The sequence below is a fragment of the Mytilus galloprovincialis genome, chromosome 1 (assembly GCF_965363235.1).
Source record: "Mytilus galloprovincialis chromosome 1, xbMytGall1.hap1.1, whole genome shotgun sequence".
In the NCBI taxonomy this organism is placed as follows: Eukaryota; Metazoa; Mollusca; class Bivalvia; order Mytilida; family Mytilidae; genus Mytilus; species Mytilus galloprovincialis.
The window spans coordinates 58,554,987-58,568,660 of NC_134838.1; the positions used below are offsets into that span (position 1 = coordinate 58,554,987).

At 32.4% G+C, this 13,674-nt stretch overlaps 1 protein-coding gene across 5 annotated transcripts in view; it reads left to right on the top strand.

Annotated features, from left to right (window-relative positions):
* Positions 1–4,489, top strand: part of LOC143079586 (S-adenosylmethionine sensor upstream of mTORC1-like) — a 41,347-nt gene extending 36,858 nt beyond the window's left edge. For 4 of the 5 annotated variants that reach the window (XM_076255030.1, XM_076255012.1, XM_076255005.1 and 1 more), the window contains exons 4-5: positions 664–778; positions 3,911–4,489. In XM_076255030.1, the coding sequence (XP_076111145.1) occupies positions 664–778; positions 3,911–4,459 (664 nt within the window). In that variant the 3' untranslated portion in view covers positions 4,460–4,489. Of the gene's footprint in view, positions 1–663; positions 779–1,944; positions 2,028–3,910 lie in introns of those variants that run through there. The other variant, XM_076255039.1, reaches the window with a different exon arrangement.
* Positions 4,490–13,674: the final 9,185 nt, after the last annotated feature.

A 13,674-nucleotide genomic window follows, 5' to 3' on the forward strand; every position in this document is an offset into this window, starting at 1 on the left:
CAAACTCCTCCCTCTGAAAAATCACATTGCTAGGCGTTTGCTGGTTTACAAAAAAAGGGAGGTTCATGGAAGAGCCTTCAACACGCTACACTTATAGCAATCGGACATAAAAATTACTCTATTTGTCCTAATCAGAATAAAAATAATTGATGCAAGATAGTACTTTATTGTAGTTTTAACATGGGTAGGCATTATATTCGTGTTATTTTAGTCCTTACTATCGCTCGGGCAAAAATAAGGACGAATATAATGCCTACCCATGTTAAAACTACAAAAAAGTATAGCTTGCATCAATTATTTCTTAATTTAACTTTGTGGTTCACCATGAAATCCAGGAAAATTGGTTTCAAACAAATAATAATAATTCAAAAGAAAGGATAAAATTTATTGTTAATTATGTATATATTGTATTTTATTTTAATTAATTGAATAATACATTGTAATTAGGAATTGTAAAAAATCTTGATTCTTATTAAATCTAGCAAATTATTGTCTAATGTTTTTAGAATTTTATAGAGATATAGATTTTTGCCTTCCTCAAATGTTATATTAACCCTGCTTTCAGTGGTATTGCATCATACAAGGATAATTTCTAACATTTTTGGCTACATTGTACAAATTCTAGTATACAAATGAGTTAATTAAACATATTTTTATTTTCAGGGAATCACAAATAGAAGGTAAAATCAGATTATTAGATGTAGGAAGTTGCTTCAATCCTTTTGCCCGTTATGATGATTTCCTGGCTGTTGGGATAGATATTGGTCCCGCTACTTCAGTAAGTTTGTCATGTTTACCTTATGATCATTTCCTGGCTGTTGGGATAGATATTGGTCCCTCTTGTCATGTTTACGTTATGATAATTTCCTGGTTGTTGGGATAGATATTGGTCCCGCTACTTCAGTAATTTTGTCATGTTTACGTTATTATAATTTCCTGGCTGTTGGGATAGATATTGGTCCGCTACTTCAGTAAGTTTGTCATGTTTAGAATTCAACATTAATAATTTTTAAAGTAAAGACATTGTACTTTTAATCTTTCTTTTTAGCACCATGGATTTTTTTTATAACAGATACACATATACTGTTGTTGTTGAGTTATTGTGTCTGGTTTTAATAAATATAGAACAAAGCGGTATGGGTTTTGCTTATTGTCGAAGGCCGTATGTTGACCTATCATGTATAGTTGTCAATTTTGTGTAATTTGGTCTCTTTTGAAGAGATGTCTCATTGGCAATCATACCAAATCTTCTTTTATATAGATTCCCTTATTTATTGTTTGAAGCCAGACTTAAAATGTTATTTCATTTTTATGAATTGACATTCTGCACTAATATTTGTTTTTTATACTACCGCAACAATTTTTGGCGTTTGTATAATGCTATGATGTCATCGTTTTCATTTGGAGACACATTTGGTTTCCGGATAATAACTTTAGTTTTTAAGTGAATGGATCTCTATGAAATTTTACAGAAAGGTTCAATCAAAAGGAAGGTTGGGGGTTATGGTACCAACAGTTTAAGAATGAGGGTCCAAAAACCAGAAGTTTTGTTGTTTCCAGACAATATCTTGTGTGTAGGTGTATGGCTATCTCTGAAATTGTACCACAAGGTTACCTATCACAAAGGGAAGGCTGGGATTGAGTCTTGGTGGTTATTGCCTCAGACATACAGGAATTAGGGGCCAAAACAAACATTTTTCTAGTAAAAAGACAAAATTAAACTTGTGTTAAAGTGTATGGATTTCTCTAAAATTGCACTACAAGATTCCATACTTCAAAAGGCATTCTGGGATTGAGTCTTGAGGGTAATTGCTCCATTGTTTGGGGCTGGGGGAGTCAAAAAGTTTGGAGGGGGGGGGATTTTTTTTCCATTTTTTTTTCTTCAAATTTCATATTTTGATAAACTGAAAAAGGATTGAGATGTCTGAAATGAATTTGTTTTAGATGTGATATGATTGCCAATGAAACAGCAAAGACCAAAGACAAAAGCACAAGGATCCTTCAACAATGAGCAAGAAAAGGTTTTCTCAGGTACTACTGAACAGAATGAATTGATGTTTGTTCAGCAGCTTATAAGTGATGGTTTGTAAATTTTAGCTATTTTTGTGATCATGTATACCCCTTACCACTTTCAATTTTACCAAAAGGAGTAAGAAATGCAAATATAAAACTAACAATAAAAAATAAGCACTCTACTCGATAATACTGGTATCATGTAGTACAAAAACACTTGTAACATTACTGGTTTTCTTAATTTTATCAATTATTCTTGATTTACTATGAGGTAAAGTTTCATTTTAATTTTTAATTTTTTTTCAGACAAAAGTAATAGACCATAGTTATAATCTCTTGACATCAATATTTACCCATAGTTCAAATAGAAATTTGATCTTTTGTCGATAAATAAATCTTGGGGGGATATTATTTGTTTGTCCCTTGTGCAAATAGTTATGGCTAACAAAAAATGCAACATATCTATTTCTCATTTTCCATCATTATATGCATTAATATTTTATATCATGTCATTTTCTAATCTTTTATCAAGGACAATTGTGTAAGATTTGATCAAAATTTAAATAAATAATTGCCTTTTTATTTCATTCTTTTTATACAGTGAAATTATATTTTTGGATACAGTTTGTGCTTGTTGACAAGTTATAGACGATTAAGTGAAAAATATTTTATAACAAAGAATATGTGAAAGGAAAATGACCTCGTCAAATATATGAAAAGGAAATCTGCAGACGATATTGTTGGGAAAATTTTTTTGTTTGCATAATTTGGACGAAACTTTGTACAAAAATAATTTGAAGGGTTTTGAATTGTTTATTTACCTCAGCAAAGAAAATAACAAGGTCTCAATCTTTTATAATTGTAACATATTTGATAAAATTGTTTAAATTAAACAAGGCTAAATTAGAATTTAATATGAAGCAATAGAGAAAAATGTTTACTCCCATGAAGAATTGATATTGAGTTAAAAAGAGATATTTAAGGAACTGTCATAGGTCAATGTGACATCATTGAATACCTTTTTTATTGATATTTTAAATTGTAAAATGATTTAAGTGAAAAAGATTATCTACTAAATCTTAGGTTAGATAAGTATATACTTCATGAAGTAAATTCTATCGATTATAATACTATTCACTGTAAGAATAATATCAAATTATTGTCATTTGATAATAAAAGTTGTTGTCAACTTGCATTCAATTGTTTGTGAAAACCTCCCAAAAAAATATACCAAAGGTTTTTATAGACTTTGCATACAATTTTTACATGTGACACACAAATTTGAAGAAAAAAATATTCATTTCATTTTTAAATAGAATTGATTAAATTGTCTCTTACTCTGAATTCCTCCAGAATCAATCGCTTACTTTTTTTTTAATTTCATATTATTGGCAGATATTTTCTTTAAGTTAGGGTCAACAAATTCTTTGGTGCTACTATTATTTTTAATGAAGTTCTAGATGATAAAAAGTATGCAACAATCAACAAAAATTTGACTTGAATCAACCTTTTGCATGTGGATTTTCTTATAATCTAGCTTCTCACAGTACAAGCTGAATTATAAATTGACAATATTTAAAAGTTTATGTTTAAAGTGAACCATAATATCTAAATAGTATTCCAAATATGATAATCTCATAGAGACCAATAAAAAAAGAGATTGTAATAGGCGGATCCAAGGGGCCCCCCTTTTCGTGGGAAAAATTTGGTTGATAATAAAGGGAATCATTGAAGCATGACTGGAGCGGGTGCCCCCCCCCCCCTTTTAGGAAAAGTTCTGGATCCGTCACTGATTGTGTTATAAATGCCAATGAAACAACTCTTCACTAGAAACCAAATGACACAAAAGTTAGCAACTTTTATATTCATGTTACATTATGGTTTTGTTTAATTTCAGAATGTTTTATGTTGTGATTTTCTACAGTTGGAGACTACTAGTCCTTTGGAGATTGACATTATAAAGTCATATTTACAGAATTTAAAAAGCCCTGTGACTGAGTTACCGAAGAACAGCTTTCATGTTATTGTATTTTCTTTATTATTGGAGTATCTTCCTTCTCCAGATCAAAGATGGACATGTTGTCTGAAGGCAAATGAGTTACTTAATACCAATGGGCTTCTGCTAATAATAACACCAGATTCACATAAACAGCACAGAAATGCAGCCATGATAAAAAGTTGGAAAGAAGCTATAGAATCTATAGGTTTCAAACAGTGGCGTTATGTAAAACTCGAGCATCTCCACTGCTTGGCATTTTGTAAAAGTGCCAAGACAGAAGAATTATCAGTAGATTTAAATGTTCCTTCAGGCATGCTGTATATTCCACAAGATTTTCATGAGTTAAGTGACAGCACTAATATGTGTGAGTACAGTGAAGAAGATGAGAAGTTTTTCATGGATTCTGCTGGTGAATTACCTTGCTTTCATAGTTTTGATGAAAATTAAACCAATATATAAAACAAAATTTTAATCATACATGTATAGTTTTATTGTATCTTTGCTCTTTATGCAAACATCAAAACGATTTTCTCTGACAATTTTGAATGACCCAAAAATCCAGAAAAAATGATTTACCTAGGCTTATGGTATATTAAAGGGATATAAGGAATAACAAAAAAATGTTTGACTGTGCTTAATACACCAACAACCAGCATCTGTCTCCAATGCTCCAACAAAAGACTTTACAAACAACACATGGTTCAGACTAAACACACATCTACTTTTGTTTAAAAGTCATGCACAATAAAACAGCCCAGCTACCAACAGGATGGCCACTAACTTGAACAGGAAAATAAGATCTGGCACATAATTTTAAAAAGCATGGTTAAAATGACTTATGCAGCAAAAGAAAAACAATGAGACAAAAAAAACCTCAAACAGTTTTCACAAAAAGAAGAGGTCAAAGATGCCAAAGGAACATTCAAACTGGTAGGTGAATAAAACTGACAACGCCATGCCCAAAAAATTCAATAACCAAAAGACAATCAATTGTACACAAAACACAACATAGAAATCTGAAGACTGAGCAACACAAATCCCACAAAAAATCGGGAGGGGGTGATAGCAGATGCTCCTAAAAGGTAAGTAATGGAAAAAAAGCAGTATTTGTTTAAAATTATCACATTATCATAAGAAAGAACCATGTTATGCACTACATTATTGCATCAGTAATGAAATTTAAAATGTATGGTATAGGCTTTGCTCATTGTTGAAGGCTGCACGGTGACCTATAATTGTTAATTTCTGTGTCATTTTGATCTCTAGTGGACAGTTGTCTCATTGGCAATCATACCACATCTTCTTTTTTTTATATAAATGGGGAATATTTCAAAGAGACAAGTTAACCTAACCAAAGAGCAGTTGAAAACAGCCAAAGGCCACCAATGGGTCTTCAACACAGTGAGAAAATCCTGCACCTGGGGGCGCTCTTCAGCTGTCGTATAAACAAAAATGTGTATTAGTTCAGTTATAATGGAAGTCATACTCAACTCCAAATATATAAATTAACTAAAATTAAAAATCATACAAGACTAACAAAGGCCAGATGCATGCATCAGAAGGTAAAAACCTACACAAATATTCAAGTTATAGTTTACACTTCTGTGATATTCTGTCAAAGGAACTCCTTTTACAGCTGGCTGAAACTGTGCCAACTTCACTATGAAGCTTTGTAAAAATCTTATCCTGGAATAGAATGTTCATATGCACTTTTATTTTTTAGCAAAGGTCATATTATAGGGTTGTGTGCATATTTACAACATTTATATGCCTTAAACCTCAAAGAGGTAATACTTATACTAAAATTCTGCACTTCCCCTACCTTCACTTTGAGTCATCCTACAAATTCAATTTGTCTGCTATCTAACAGTATTTATACTGGTAAAAAAAGGTTGTGTCTCTAAGAGCTGAACATTGAGATTATTATATCTGGGAACCAGAAGTAAACAAAACAAATTATATGTGAATATCAAATATCTTCCCATATGAGGAAAATCAGTTGTATCTACAAATTGCAACCTAGAATGTTGAAAATTCAAGATGGTCATCATGATGTGACATAAAGTTATAAAAGAGGGGCAAAAGATACCAGCGGGACAATCAAAGTCATAGATCCGAATTTACTTATCATTTTCCTTCTTACCATGATTTCTTCGTTGCAACTAAATAAAGAAGTAAAAATATATGAATGCATCCCAATCAAAAACAAATTAGGCAATGAAGTTACTGATTACTTTACTTTTACAGAAGTCTCTTTGGTTATGATAATTAATTCCATGTGAAGATTTGGTCCCCTTGAAGCAGAGACTAAAAGTTAGTTATATCTGGTCTTTTGGACAATAATAAAAATTAACTACACTAAAAGAAAGTTCTTTTTTTAATTATAGTTATCAAAAGTACCAGGATTATTATTTAGTACGCCAGACGCTCGTTTCGGTTACACAAGACTCATCAGTGACGCTCATATCAAAATAGTTATAAAGCCAAACAATACAAAGTTGAAGAGCACAAAGGATCCAAAATTCCAAAAAGTTGTGCCAAATACGGCTAAGGTAATCTATTCCTGGGACAAGAAAATCCTTAGTTTTTCAAAAATTTAAAGTTTTGTATCAGGAAATTTATAAAAATGATCACATAATTGATATTCATGTCAACACCGAAGTGCTGACTACTGGGCTGGTGATACCCTCGGGGACGAAACGTCCACCAGCAGTGGCATCGACCCAGTGGTGTAAATAGTTATCAAAAGTACCAGGATTATTATTTAGTACGCCAGACGCGCGTTTCGTCTACATAAGACTCGTCAGTGACGCTCATATCAAAATAGTTATAAAGCCAAACAATACAAAGTTGAAGACCATAAAGGATCAAAAATTCCAAAAAGATGTGCCAAATACGGCTAAGGTAATCTATTCCTGGGACAAGAAAATCCTTAGTTTTTCAAAAATTTAAAGTTTTGTATCAGGAAATTTATAAAAATTACCAAAAAATTATACTCCTCTTTGGTTTAAACAACATTTAAACCAAAGAGGAGAATAATATTGTTTGCTAGATTCTTAGCATGACTTGTATTTACCTTTTGATTTTAATAACTGTAACTTAAACCATTACTTTATTTTATTCTTATTACATGTATATATTCAAAATAGCCACTTTGAAACATTTATTTTGTTATTTATTAAACTGTCAAAACGTTCAATTCCCTGTAATAAGCATCATTATTCTTAACAAAGAAATGTAATTCTGGAGGACAAGATAGTTAAAGTGAAATGTAATTTAATATTCACTTCTTCTTTGTGGGAGTAAAATTTTATTTTAATTTGTGTTATCTTGGGATAGAAAACACAATCAAGTCAATAAATAATCTACCACAATCACCAATATGGGTTTATTAGTTATACTTCGTGATTTTTTTATGCTATTTTTAAATTAAAGAAAAGCGATGTCTCCCTTAGATGCAACAAATATTTATATTTTCTCTTCTTTGTTTGGGGAATTATACTAAATTGTTATGAACTCTTATAATTTACGATATTTCTATAAATGTTTACAACCACATTTGTCAAAAGGCCTTTTAAATTTCAAGTTTCATTTTTACTGAAAACAAAGTGATAGAATCGTTAATTTCAATACCAGTGTGGTGTTACAAAAACTGCAATTATGTATTTAAGTATTTACATTCAAAATAAATAGAAAATGAAATTATCTCAAATTACATTCACTTGCTTTTGATAAAATCAAATGCACCTCCCCAGTGCAGTCTGTAGTTGGTACAATTAGATACTACTATTAAATGTAAGGAAGACTGTCGAAGGTTAATTTGTTAAGTCAAAATACATCTGCTTGGTTCATTAAAGTGCATTAAAAAGAGTATCCTATATAACTTGGCAACCGGAGCTGGTCACTTTTTAGCTCACCTGGCCCGAAGGGCCAAGTGAGCTTTTCTCATCACTTGGCGTCCGTCGTCCGTCGTCGTCCGTCGTCCGTCGTCGTCCGTCGTCGTTAACTTTTACAAAAATCTTCTCCTCTGAAACTACTGGGCCAAATCAAACCAAACTTGGCCACAATCATCATTGGGGTATCTAGTTTAAAAAATGTGTGGCGTGACCCGGTCAACCAACCAAGATGGCCGCCATTGCTAAAAATAGAACATAGGGGTAAAATGCAGTTTTTGGCTTATAACTCAAAAACCAAAGCATTTAGAGCAAATCTGACATGGGGTAAAAATGTTTATCAGGTCAAGATCTATCTGCCCTGAAATTTTCAGATGAATCGGTCAATCGGTTGTTGGGTTGCTGCCCCTGAATTGGTAATTTTGAGGAAATTTTGCTGTTTTTGGTTATTATCTTGAATATTATTATAGATAGAGATAAACTGTAAACAGCAATAATGTTCAGCAAAGTAAGATCTACAAATAAGTCAACATGACCTAAATGGTCAGTTGACCCGTTTAGGAGTTATTGCCCTTTATAGTCAATTTTTAACCATTTTTCGTTAATTAAAGTAATCTTTTACAAAAATCTTCTCCTCTGAAACTACTGGGCCAAATTAATCCAAACTTGGCCACAATCATCTTTGGGGTATCTAGTTTAAAAAATGTGTGGCGTGACCTGGTCAACCAACCAAGATGGCCGCCACGGCTAAAAATAGAACAAAGGGGTAAAATGCAGTTTTTGGCTTATAACTCAAAAACCAAAGCATTTTGAGGAAATCTGACAGGATAAAAATGTTTATCAGGTCAAGATCTATCTGCCCTGAAATTTTCAGATGAATCAGTCAATCGGTTGTTGGGTTACTGCCCCTGAATTGGTAATTTTGAGGAAATTTTGCTGTTTTTGGTTATTATCTTGAATATTATTATAGATAGAGATAAACTGTAAACAGCAATAATGTTCAGCAAAGTAAGATCTACAAATAAGTCAACATGACCAAAATGGTCAGTTGACCTGTTTAGGAGTTATTGCCCTTTATAGTCAATTTTAACCATTTTTCATAAATTAAATTAATCTTTTACAAAAAGTCTTCTCCTCTGAAACTACTGGGCCAAATTAATCCAAACTTGGCCACAATCATCTTTGGGGTATCTAGTTTAAAAAATGTGTGGCGTGACCTGGTCAACCAACCAAGATGGCCGCCACCGCTAAAAATAGAACATAGGGGTAAAATGCAGTTTTTGGCTTATAACTCAAAAACCAAAGCATTTTGAGGAAATCTGACATGGGATAAAAATGTTTATCAGGTCAAGATCTATCTGCCCTGAAATTTTCAGATGAATCGGTCAATCGGTTGTTGGGTTGCTGCCCCTGAATTGGTAATTTTGAGGAAATTTTGCTGTTTTTGGTTATTATCTTGAATACTATTATAGATAGAGATAAATTGTAAACAGCAATAATGTTCAGCAAAGTAAGATCTACAAATAAGTCAACATGACCAAAATGGTCAGTTGACCCCTTTAGGAGTTATTGCCCTTTATAGTCAATCTTTTACCATTTTTCATAAATCTAAGTAATCTTTTACAAAATCTCCACTGAAACTACTAGGCCACAATCATCTTTGGGGTATCTAGTTTGAAAAATGTGTCCGATGGCCTGGCCATTCAACCAAGATGGCCGCCACGGCTAAAAATAGAACATAGGGGTAAAATGCAGTTTTTGGCTTATAACTATGAATTCAAAGCATCTAGAGCAAATCTGACAAGAAGTTAAATTGTTAATCAAGTCAATATCTATCTGCCCTGAATTTTTCAGATGAATTGGACAACTGGTTGTTGGGTTGCTGCCCTCCAATTGGTAATTTTTAAAGAAATTTTGCCGTTTTTGGTTATCTTGAATACTATTATAGATAGCGATAAACTGTAAACAGCAATAATGTTCAGCAAAGTAAGATCTACAAATAAGTCAACATGACCTAAATGGTCAATTGACCCCTTAAGGAGTTATTGCCCTTTATAGTCAATTTTTAACAATTTTCATTAATTTGGTAAATATATGTAATTTAAATTTTTACCAAATATAGTTCTCTGTTACTAATGGGCAAAGTTCATTATAGATATAATTGTAAGAAGCAAAATCGTTCAGTAAAGTAAGAACTTCAAACACATCACCATCACCAAAATACAATTTTGTCATGAATCCATTTGTGTCCTTTGTTTAATATGCACATAGACCAAGGTGAGCGACACAGGCTCTTTAGAGCCTCTAGTTTCTGAATCTTCGTATATAAGTCGATTGCAAACTCGAGATTATGCATGTACCTCAATTCTTATTTTATACCTGAAACAGCTTTACTAAGTTTACTAAATGTTAGACTATACCATTATCTTGTCACTATAATGATGTGTTGTAGTAGTCTCAGCTCATGATTAGTGTTTACAGTAATGACCACAAACATACAATAGTAACAAACTGATAAACATTATTTGATTATTTAAGTTTATTGATGCTTGCAGTCCAGTGGCAAATACTACATGCAAATTCAGGACAATATCGTGTTACTATACGAATAACAAACCTATGTTATTCTTAAACATCAATTGAAGACCGGACTGACTACGAGCTCTTGAACTGAAACTACTATAATAGTATAGATTCAATCTTGAATGATGACTAATGATTATGACTGAGAATCCTGAAAGACAAATTTTAGAGCCTAGCCGAATATTGGACCTACTACTTCATTCGGGACTAAAAGAACATCTTAACAACCTATGCCAGTTCAATGAGACAGTTATCCACCCCGGACCAAATGATGTACTCTACCTTCAACAATAAGTAAAACACATACTGTAATGATAACATTTATATATGAATTATTCCCTTCCCCACCTTTTGTCCAGTTTCAATTACCTTTAGCAGGTTACATTTTTAACTGTTGAGGGTATTTTCCAATACTTTTTATTTATAAATTACACGGTGTCTCTATGCGTGTGGGAAAAAACATTTATAGCCTTCTTCGACTTGTACAAGAACTTGTAAGCTTTTAAGTAACATTTAAATTTAGCTGGGACTACTTTTTTAGTTAAGTAAATATTGTCTGACCCTACTTACTGAGGTTAAAATTATAAATTTGTTTGTTTATCAAATTTTGCAGAGAGAATTTAATATTTGTATTTGTTAATCCGTTACCCGATAGCAGATGGCAATGAACAAACATTTCTTGAGGATATCAACGAGTGTACCAGTATATCATGATTAAGCAAAATATTGTTCTTATACTATCAATCTTTGCTGTCGAATTGTAGCTGAAAGCTACAGCTCCCGATAAGAAGGTGTGACCAATTTTCTTCTTGTGTTTTTTTTTACTTTTTAGAACTTGAAATAACTTAAAGAATAGATTGGTCTTTAACTAAGTTTACAGATATAAAGAACGTCTTGAACCAACATGATGTTGTTAGTCCTAAACATTCCTGTTGAAAACAATCATATTTGTATGTAAATTTCTGCATTTATTTCCAATTTGTACCTGTATTAAGATAATACGTAACCTTTCTTTATCAGAATTTTGGTATAAATTGGAACAATCTTCCTACCAATTTCTGAGCTGCATAAAATTGCCAGGCTTAATAAAAAAAAGATGCACTTTTAAGCCTAGTATATAATCAATATACTGCATGCGTGGCGAGGTTCAAGGTCAGTAAATAAGCATCTTCTCAATAGTTTTCGCCATGGGCGATGCTTATTTATGCCTCATTTATGGGCATTGTGTTTATTGGGTCTGTGTGTACATCTGTCCGTCCGTTCATTCGTTCGTTCGTTCCTTCGTTCGTTCGTCCGTCCGTCCGTCCGTCCGTCCGTCCCGCTTCAGGTTAAAGCTTTTAGTCGAGGTAGTTTTTGATGAAGTTGAAGTCCAATCAACTTGAAACTTGAGTACAAATGTTCCCTATGAAATGATCTTTCTAATTTTAATGCCAAAATAGAGATTTCCCCCAATTTACACGGTCCACTGAACATAGAAAATGATAGTGCGGATGGGGCATCCGTGTACTGGGGACACATTCTTGTTTTATCTAACTTGAGAAACTCCTATGCAGTCACCAGCATGTCACCTGTATCCATTGTTGATCATCCAATTTATTCAATAGGTTAATAATTTTGCTATTTATTAATATTCAATCATGTAAATATTTGCGGATCCCATTTATCTTCAACCTTTATATTGATGGTTTGCCTATCACACCTTTTATAATTTAGGATAATCTATCCGAAAAAATGTGTTGTTGCGTACATATTTGATCATTTTCATTTCTTACGACCGATTGGTGAATTGCAACTAATGTCAATATCTTGTAGTACAGATTAAACGGGTGTGATTTTCAGATAATTGTTAATGTAACTAGCTAATTCAAGGATGATATCCATCGAAACCTTTCAGAGATTCCAACTATAATTTCGGGGTAAACTTTTCAATCAATCAAAACCTTTAGTTAGTTTTCTTTTCCCTAATGCCTATTCGTGGTCACCGTGACAGTTTTGTTGCTTATGTTCGCATATACAGACGCCTATTATGACATCTATATAGCAAATGTTAAAAATCTGTTTTGGTGACCGTCTTGAATCTGAGCAATGAAGACGATGTTTGTTTTGTTTTAAAGTACTTGCAGTGATTTTGTGACGAAGAAAAGCATTACAAGAACTAATACCTTGCTTTGTATTTTGCAATCTTTTTGCGATAGATTCTTAAAAAAATGTTATTGTGGTTTATATAGCAAGCAGAATCATAGCTGATGAACCCGTAGCACTTAGGTCCTTCTGATATTTTTTCATAATTTGCAAACCATAATCCGAAAATGCTACAAAAACCAGTAGAGTAACAGTTCCGCAGCTAGCAGAATCATATTACATGTTTATGATTATGCCTACTTGTCTAAGTTCAAACAAAATTTACTTACTTTTATTTGATTACGGACTTTCCCTTTTGAATTTTCCTTGGTGTTCAATATTTTTGTGATTTTAACTTTTACTTACTTACTAAGTTCTTAATTGTTTATGAATAAAAACATTTATTTCTGTTTAATTAGAAGAGAATCTGTACATTGAGGAAGTTGAGCTACCAATATTCCCCGTCACAACATTTTCGTGTATCGTTTTCATAATGTATTTTGTGAATCTCCAATAGAACCCCTTTGTATACACAATTTGGACTCCTGGAAACATAAACACATCAACAAATATCAAAACATAACCAATGTTTACTTTTCAATCAAGACACGCCAAACCATTATGGTGCATCTCGATTTTTATATTGCTAATGGCTATGTAGTTGACACTACGGATTTATTTCGTCAATATTGTGTCGTCTGTGGATTAATTTTGATTACTTTATTTCTATTTACACTATATGAATACGATATACAATTTCTGCAAAGTAATATATTTGTATTTATCTTCACACAAGGAAAAACTTTTAGTGTTTACAAATTTGTTTTTTTGGGTAAACATTGTCTGTCATTTGAAGAGCCTGTCAGCCTGTTGTCGTGTTTGTTTTTCGTGACCAAATGCATAAGTCTCATTTGAGAAAAAAGTTTAATTCAAGGAGCGACAACCGTCAAAACAAATTTTTACATTGCATCAAATAATTGTAGGTCATTCTTAGTACGAAAAAAACTTACTGTTTATGTTCATGCTAAGGACGAGATAAAAAGCAACTAACGTATCTTTAAAATG